The following is a 9,070-nucleotide window of genomic DNA, read 5'->3' on the forward strand; positions in this document are numbered from 1 at the left end:
CTCCACTTTTGCTCAGGGTCAGTGGGGAGTAAAGCCCAGGGAGGACAGCCAGGCTCCGGGCTGTACAGCACCTCAGTTGCTCCCGTCGTCTCCCAGGGCTCTGGCTCCTTCTCCCACAGCGCGGCAGCTACAACAACAGCCCCATACACCACTGATACCTCCACTGACTACAGCCAATACAACCAGGCCTACACACAGGTACTGCAGCACACACAGACACACTGTACAGAGAATCAAATGAAGAAATATGGTGATAGATGCATTGTGCTAAGTGTTATTTGGCCCAAAATCTAAAAGAGAGGGAAGATGGCTGAATAGATGATGGCTGGATTGATACATAATGAGTGGATGGATGAGTGCAGCAGTGACAGAATGAGCTGTGACTAGAGGAGGCAGGGAGGTGGATGAGATGAGAATGGGTTTGGATATTTGGACAGACAGAATGAGAGAGGATTTGGCAGGGAGTGCTGTCTTTCCATCTGTCCTTGCTCCCCTCCTCTCTCTCAATACTTCACTATGAACAAGTCATGAATCCTCCCTACTGGCAGTTTTCTTTCTTTCTTTCTTTCTTTCTGCCTCCTCCAGCAGCAAGTGACATATCTGATATTTGCAGCGCGATACAATCCCTGTTTTAAATGTTAATTGCAATCTACTTATCCAAACAAATGAATCATGATTAGATAACCAGTAAAATGGTTTGTTTAATTTGTCTGGAAAGACAAGACAAAGGAGAGTAACAGGGGAGGGCCGTCTGCAGGAACAATAGTTAATGAATGACAAAGAAAGAGAGAGAAACAGAAATAAAGGAGTCAAAATCGGCAAAGACAAGAAAATTACTGAGCAAACGTTCATCTGTCTGCTCTAGCCACTCTTCACCTGATGTTTGCTGATGTGTGTGTGTCTTAGGAGGCCATGCAGCAGTGGTACCAGCACTACCAAGCAGCACAAGCTCACACCTACACCACTGCTGCTCCACAGGACAGCACGGCCACAGACTACAGCAAGGAGCACACACAGGTAACACACACACACTCATTTGGAACTGTGTGGGATCATAACTTCGCACACTGGGACACTATTCATTTAAAGTCACAGAACGCAGGATCCTCTGGTGGTGGGGGCAGCTCAGAATATGTTCTGAGAGGGAAAAAAACAATAAAAATGATGCATATCAAAACTCTTCACTAGAAAAATACAATGAAAACTTCAGCATTTGTAAAATAACCTTCTTGTGTACCAGGCTCCACCAGTGTCGACCTACGGGGATTACAGTTCCTACATGCAGGCGGTCACTCAGTACTACTCCCAGCCTGCAACAGCCAACCAGGCCTACGCCACCAAGGTACACACATACTTAACCCCAACCAAAACATAAATTCTAACCATAAATCCCCACGACCAACTTGTAAACAGCAGTTTGAAGAGACAAAACTCCCTCAAGGTCTGAACTCAGAATCTCATACAGAGTTCCAACAGGTACTCATTTCAGTTATCATCATCATCACTTAACCTAGCATCTGTCGGGGATAAAAGTTTGATACATATTAGTAATTTGTTTCCTCGAATTTAGTGAATACACATTTTTAATTTGAGGGTGAAAAGGTAAAGTTGGTATGGTAAAAGACAACGCAGCATTGTGTTCAACAGCCAAAACTCCGAGCACAGTATGTCCACATTAAATGGGCCACCCAAGATTGTCACATATGGCAGCAAAGAGCACACACTTTTTCAGAAATTAAATACATAACATAGCTGGCTTTATTCAGACATGACTAGCTGCGTATGTATGTATGTATAGATTGCCATTTTATTTATTATTGTATCAAATATTTACTGACTGTTGTTTTTGTTTGCATAACAATTTACCCCTCAGAGACATTAAACCTTTACTCCACTGTTCTGACAGCACATCTTTTGAGGGCACAAAATTATTAGTTTGAGACTGTGAATTGCTAAGTTATTGGCAGAAGTTATTATGCCTAGCATACAAATTACTAATTATTTTCTACAAAGTATCAGAAAATTTGATCTATGATACCTGGCGGGCTCTGTATAAAACAGAACATCTTTAAAACCTAACTTGATTATTTGAGTCAAACTGCACCCTGTCCTGCAGATGAGGTGTAAATGATCTCAGGGCAGCAGCATTTATTTGGAGAGAGTGACCTCTCTCTAAGACACTGATACCCTGTTAGAGGGAATGCATCACTCTGCACCCAGCAGCTGATACCAGACATCTCCACACACCCTGAGCAGCCAGTTCCAGGTTTATCTGCTGCTGGAGGGTGTGTGTGGGTGTGAAGTGTTGGCTTGAAGATGCACCCATGGATTTTGTTGCATGGTAGAGTAGAGTTACTGTCACAGTCTACTAAGCTCACTGTTGGTGGAGAAAATGATACGAAGGGTTTTGGACATAACGTTCTTCCTGGCATTAAACAAATCTGAACTGATGTTGAGTGTGTCGTCTGTATACATAGGTATATCTCATTATAGCCACCAGGGGGCACAAAGGTTAACATGAATGAATAAATAAAATACTTAGTCACTTTGTGAAATCTTGAGGTGCTTTCAACAACAGTATGCCACCTTAACAACTGACTTGCCACCTACTGTTCGTGTGTGTGTGTGTGTGTGTGTGTGTGTCTTTTCTAGGAGGTAGATGTGTGTAAGCCTTTAGGAGTCTCTCTGCACGCGGTCAGTAATGGCGCGGCCCCTCCACCGGCCGTCCTACCAGCTGCTGCCGTGCTCCCAGCCTACAGCACCCTGCCTTTAATGCCCGGCTTCCTCGGGGCACCACACCCGGTGGCAGCCACAGCAACCCCTGGCACGCACGCACACTCTGCCGCCACTGACTGGAACACCTACTACTATGTGAGAAATTTCACACTCTTATATAGCATGGGACACTTTTAATACATCTGTGAGTGAAGCTCAATAAAACCTCTTTTGGCTTTTTTGTTGTCTTTTCCCATTTTTTCCCCCCCATTTTGAACTGACAGTCTAAAGTGAGTTTGCTCAGCCCAGGTGACAAAATCCAAACATTTCATATTGCAGCTATCTACTTTAGTGTTTTCTCCATGACTTCTGATATTAGTGTGCAGTATTAGATGCTGACTGTGAGGAGCTTAGGGAGAAGATCGCTGTTCAGCTTGTTGACTTTAAAGTAATAATTCAGAACTGGATGCATTTATGTGTAATTATAATCCTTACACAAAGGCAAAAACATTATAATAAATATTAGTACAGACTATTATCTTAAAAATCTGTAACTATGTAATGTGTGAGTGGTCAGTAGTGGTCATAACACTGGTGTTTGTGTTAAACAATGAGTTACTGAATCTCTGAGAGTATCAGGATCACCCTTCGCTTTACTGTAGCTGCTTCACAGTAAAAGCAACAGCTGTTTTCTGATATGCCTCCATTTTAATTTTCTGTTGATGCCGTTTGCTGTTAATGCAAAGTCAACACTTCCTCCATGATAAATTCAGTGTAATGTACATTCCTTCAGCACCAGCAATATTATCAGAACAACAACATACTCATCTCATACAGGTTGTGACATGATTAACAGGATAAAAAAGACAGAAGCAGCCTTTTCTTTTCCCTGTAACACAAGATTCTGTTCATTTTGTCAGACTTTCCATGAATGTTTGCTTGTTTTGTTGTTTTGAGTTTAGGAACCACTGTAGACTATGGAGATAGTGTGTTCTATTAACAGCTTGGTGTGGCATTTTTTTCCTGAGATGTGGCAATAGAGCTACAGGACAGCCTTTAATGTTGTCTTCACAGTTTAACTTTTAAGCAAAGAAGAGGAGGAGAGGACTCTGAGAGAGACAGAGAGCATGATGAAGTGAGCAGACGTGATCCAGACGCCTGAGCTAAACCTTGACTCTAGAAAGATTTACATTTGTTTGTACAGACAGCCTCTGTGGCCCTCCCTTACTTGAGCTAACACCTTTTAGACTGTTAGACACACAAACACAGGATGTTTGCATTGCTGTCAAATTCCTCAACTCGTTACATTTATTTTTCCATATATTTAAGTTCATCTTCAGTTTTTCCAGCTGAAGGTGTCTAACAATATAGTGATGAAAACATACTGTAGACAGTATTCTCATCAGTAAGCATGCACTCATTTCAGTAAAATGCTACACACCAGAAAACAATGTTTGGTGTTCAGCTTTTAAATTTAAACAAGTAGTTTGTAGATAAGCACTTGTTTTTACTACAGAAGCTCATTTAGGCAGTCCACTCAAGAAACAAAAGAATACCAAGTCAACAAAAGCACTACAAGCCCATGAATAAGCACAATCCCCATAATGGAGAAGAATTAAAGTATTTTAATATTTGGATTTTCAGCATTAAATTTACTTCAGTTCTGTAAACTTCAATTTATGGTTGTTAACCCCTTGATGCCTGAATTTATTTACAATAACATAAGAAAATTTATTATTTTTGTTTTTAGTTTCTTTCAAGCTGATGCTAAATTAAGTGGAGTTTTTTTAATTTGTCTATAGAACATAGAAAAGATATAAATTCAGGTATGATGTAGGTATGATGCAAATTAGCGACAACAGGCATTAACGAGAAACCAATACTCGCAAAAGGTTCCTAGGTACGTATCGAATATGCATAAACAGGCATTGGGGGAATGCACACACTATCTCAGCTGCAGTCTGAAAAGAAGCGGTGTGATGCGACAGTCTGCGTTAAGGGGTTAACAAACTTCAATGAAAAAAGGTAACGCTTGCACTCGTACTTCATGCCACAAAAGTTTAATAATGACAACGTTTCCATCCTACTTGGATCTTCGTCAGGTCAGAATGCTTGAAAAATGGAAACCACACCCACATTAATACAACATGCACACCTACAGCCTGACGAGCTGTCCTGTGAACATCCAAAAACAATTAACAATCCAATAAAATGCGTAGAAAAAGGTACACAGAGAAAAGCAGTAGTACAAAAGAATACTTCAAAATATCAAACATATATCTTATCTTATATATAAACATAATGTCATATTCATCATCCCATATATCCAAATCTGCATCACCTATGTTCAAAAATGTGTTGTATTAAGTTAGAGGAATAAGAGAAGAAATCTTAAATTCATGTACAGATATTGGTTCTTAACCACTTTCATGTAAAGTTAGCTAGATCAAATTCTCTCACTCTCTTTATTGAAACAATTCTAAACACAACAATTACAAGAAAAAGTGTGGTTGTATTTCTAAATAATAATTAGAACTGGATATAGGAAATTACAAATATAGTATAGATAAGTAAATAAAAATAATAAAGTACTGAGTTTTGTAATTGCATTAAAACTCAAACAGTATAAAAAAACAAAAACAATGTAACATTAAGTTATACGTTTAATTTGATCCCAAATCAGGGATTTTTTGGACGCTTCTCTGCTATGATGCATGTCACCTAATTTAAATTTAAGATTTGTCTAGGGTTTACTATTTGGCTTTTTAGTTATTTTTTCTTGACTTGTGAAAGTTTCCGAAAATGCACAGAAATTTGATGGACTCATCTTTTAAAGAGTTTGCAGTGTCATGAAAAAACAAGACATCTGACATCAGCGACGACCTGACAAGTGACTTTACAACTTGTCCAACAGCAGCTGAACCTGTCCCTTTAAGTGCTAAGTCCTAAGTGCGGCAACAAACCATTTATCCACCTCTAACTGTTCCCTATTCTCTCATTCCTGTCTCTTCAGAACCAGACACGGGGCCATAAGAGGGAGTACCCTCAGCTGGCAGTGCAGGAAATTACATCATCTGATGGTGCCTACATCGGGCAGCACTCCCAAGGCCTGGGAGGGCAGTATGCTGACTACTTTAAGAGGAAGAGGCTCTAGTATGAACCAAAACCACCTTAAAGCCTAAAGCTTATGGAGGGAGGCAAACACACTCAGCATCTGCTCACAGCTCCCTCTAGTGGCCTTTCTGTGGCAGCCATTTTGCATCCCTACAGTAGGTATTGAGTTTAATAGAATTTGGGGTTGCAAATGGCTCAAGTGAAAGTAAGCCATAGTGCTCTTTGATCCTGGCACTACACACACACACACTCTCTCTCTCACACACACGCACACACATGCACACAAACATGGTGTTGCTTTTGTCCTGTTCAAGCCTTAACTCTTAAATTTAAAATGTTGTCTCTCAACTGTGCAAAACTAATATTACCATGTACATTTTTTCTAGTATAATTTAAACTAAAGTATTCCGTTATCTACACGTATAAGCTGCTTTTGTATTTGCAGCCAGGCGACATGTCTGCCTGCTGAAACTGTCATAGGACTGGTCTTCCAGTCAAGTCTGTCCCTCTCTGTCTCCTTTCAAAAGAAAAATGTGTCTGGCGTTGCACACTCACTCTTTGATTAGTCAGTCGAACTGACACTTGTATGTTCTAGCTTCAGTGTCCTTTCTCTTTTCCTTTTATTGGCCCAGGTTCCTCTTTTATATATCCCCCGTGGAGAGTGTGTGTGTGTGTGTGTGTGTGTGTGTGTGTGTGTGTGTTTACACGTGCTGATATGCTGTTTCTGTAGGAAGTGTCAGCCATTTCAATCCCAAGGTTTGGGAGCACATCAGGAAAAAAAGGGCCTGAACTAATCAACGCCCTTAATTGTGGTGACTTACAATAGCTTCCCTAAATGAATGGACTTTCTTAGAAAGACTGGATCATAAAATAAAAAGGCTGGTGTAAATACCGTGTGTAATACAGAATATATAAAGCCATGCGTCAGACAATATCCTATATAATGGTCATTTCCCAGCTCCTTTTGTGAGCGTATTGTACTACATGAATGAAAGGAAAGCATTTATTACATGTCTGCTTTTTTTCAGTCTATACTGATATATATTTGTAATATAATAATAATCCAAGGCAATTCAAGTAATTTATTAATATTTAATCAAATGTGTTGACTTTAATGTAGTTATCTGGTTTGGTTTTTAACATTTAAGCCAAATAATAGGGCACAGTCCTTTCTTCTTTTCTCTTCTCTTCTATCTATTGTAACCCATTTGGGTGTTTTGATCTGTTGAGACTGTAACAGGAGCTATGGTTTGAGGCTGTAAGTGTGTCCCGAATCCATACTACACACTAACTCGAAGCAGGTTTTGAGGATGTAGCGCATTTGCCAAAGCAACAAAAACAGGAACACCTGAACAAACTATGTTGCTGTCTCTTTGTGAAGTTGAATTGGTAGTGATATTCCAAAGTGACAGTTTTATTGCATTTGCATGATGCACATATTGCATCATTTCCTTTTAAAAGAGTAAACTGTGTTGATTTGTTTCTATGCTGACTGCAAAAACAGGAATACTATAAAGATAAGTATATACTGAATATGATTGGTATGTAGTATGAGATGGGGACACAGTCTTTATCATTTGAGGGAATGTACAATTTTCCAACTCAAAAATGTTTTGCTCATCACATGCTACTATATAACATGCCACCATGCCTGTGTTTTTTTAATGTGTGCTGGTAGAATTTCTGCAGCTTTTAATTTAACGTTTTTGGGGAAACAAAAAAAAGCCAACTATAAATGTTATAGGTGATCTCTTTCCGACTGCTTTTACAAAGAGAAATTATTCTTTGTGAAAAAATACTTTTAAAACTATTTTTGTTATTATTTCAATCCCGTTTTTACCACTGCCATTATCAATATTAGAGCAAAGCTGTGAACTCAATTATACTTAATGTCTAGAAGGTTTGTTTGATGTTTATTACTGAGGCGAGGGTTTGATATTTTAATATTACAGCTTGAACATTAGGTTTGTTATGTGCACAGACCTCTTGTCTAACACACCGGCAATAACTAAGGCTCCTACTACTGTAGAAAGTCCAATGTAAAATGTTTCTTTCCCAGTGTAAATGTTTTGCCATTCACACAGCATTATATACTCCTACGTAATAGCTCATACACTTGGTAAAAGCTTTTTTTTTCTTTATATGTGTCTTTGTATTCTGCTTGTAACTATCTGTATGACTGTATGACACAGAGCAGAATATTACTGGTATCGTCATGGCAACCACGCTCACACACTGTGAAACCCAATAGGAGGTGAGATCGGATAAAGCATACACATCAGTTAATATGTGGTGTGAGTTTCTGGGATAACAGCTTGTTGTAAACAGGATGTACAGTACATGATGTTTACATGTGCGGACACAATAATAGAATAATAGAAGAGTTGAGTGTCTTTGGTGATGTAGGAGCGGTGGTGTGCAGGTACGCAAGTACTAATAAAATGGCTTAACATTAAACTAAGGGCAATACATATCCCTCTACTCTTTGTGTCTTTCCATTACCTCTTTGTCGACTCTTGCTGTCTGCCCTTTATCCACACATGTTTTCTAACTCGATTTTACTTTGATGTGTTTCATGGTGTCACATGTCTAGTGAATCATATTTAACGTGCATCTGTGACACATTTTAAAGCATGCATCTATGGAATATTTTATGGTGGATATGAACAATACAAAGAAAAGAAAGGAGGGGAGCCTTAGAATGCAACAAAATGTAAAATATTTATGCTAAATATCAGCACAAAGACTAAGAAGAGGATCAGCCAGAGTAGCTGCCGATCAAAGCCTTTTTTGTGTCCATTGAACACCTATATGTGTGCACATATTTAGCATATCAGCACTTTTTTGCATTCAGTGGCTCCCATCTTTTCTTTAATGTACTGTATATTACCATTGACCCGTTCGAGAAGCCTTTTTCCACTGTTTTTCCTGGATTAATGACAAATAACACTTTAACCATAAACTCTTACTGTTTGCACTTTCACAGCAGGATCCAAATCCAGACACAGTTGATGGTGTCCCACTTTGCCAATTTTTTCTTCCACCATTTTCTTCAGTTTCAAACTTTTTATTTAGCACACCTTTCTGTTTTCAATTTCCATTTATTCTAGTTTTACTAACTTGTCTTTGCACTGTTGTGGCTTGTGTCCTGTCTGTTTCTTTTATGATTTTGAATGACTTCTAGTGGTTTTTGCTTCATTTAAAATGCTTTTATTTTGGTGATTTGTTTTAAATGTTTTAA

At 38.9% G+C, this 9,070-nt stretch overlaps 1 protein-coding gene across 2 annotated transcripts in view; it reads left to right on the forward strand.

Annotated features, from left to right (window-relative positions):
• raver2 (ribonucleoprotein, PTB-binding 2) overlaps positions 1-8,310 on the forward strand; it is a 160,620-nt gene extending 152,310 nt beyond the window's left edge. For both annotated transcript variants that reach the window (XM_046049743.1, XM_046049744.1), the window contains exons 12-16: positions 17-198; positions 907-1,017; positions 1,241-1,342; positions 2,653-2,871; positions 5,729-8,310. In XM_046049743.1, the coding sequence (XP_045905699.1) occupies positions 17-198; positions 907-1,017; positions 1,241-1,342; positions 2,653-2,871; positions 5,729-5,869 (755 nt within the window). In that variant the 3' untranslated portion in view covers positions 5,870-8,310. The remainder of the gene's footprint in view (positions 1-16; positions 199-906; positions 1,018-1,240; positions 1,343-2,652; positions 2,872-5,728) is intronic.
• Positions 8,311-9,070: the final 760 nt, after the last annotated feature.

Source organism: Micropterus dolomieu, linkage group LG05 (genome assembly GCF_021292245.1).
Source record: "Micropterus dolomieu isolate WLL.071019.BEF.003 ecotype Adirondacks linkage group LG05, ASM2129224v1, whole genome shotgun sequence".
NCBI classification, from domain to species: Eukaryota; Metazoa; Chordata; class Actinopteri; order Centrarchiformes; family Centrarchidae; genus Micropterus; species Micropterus dolomieu.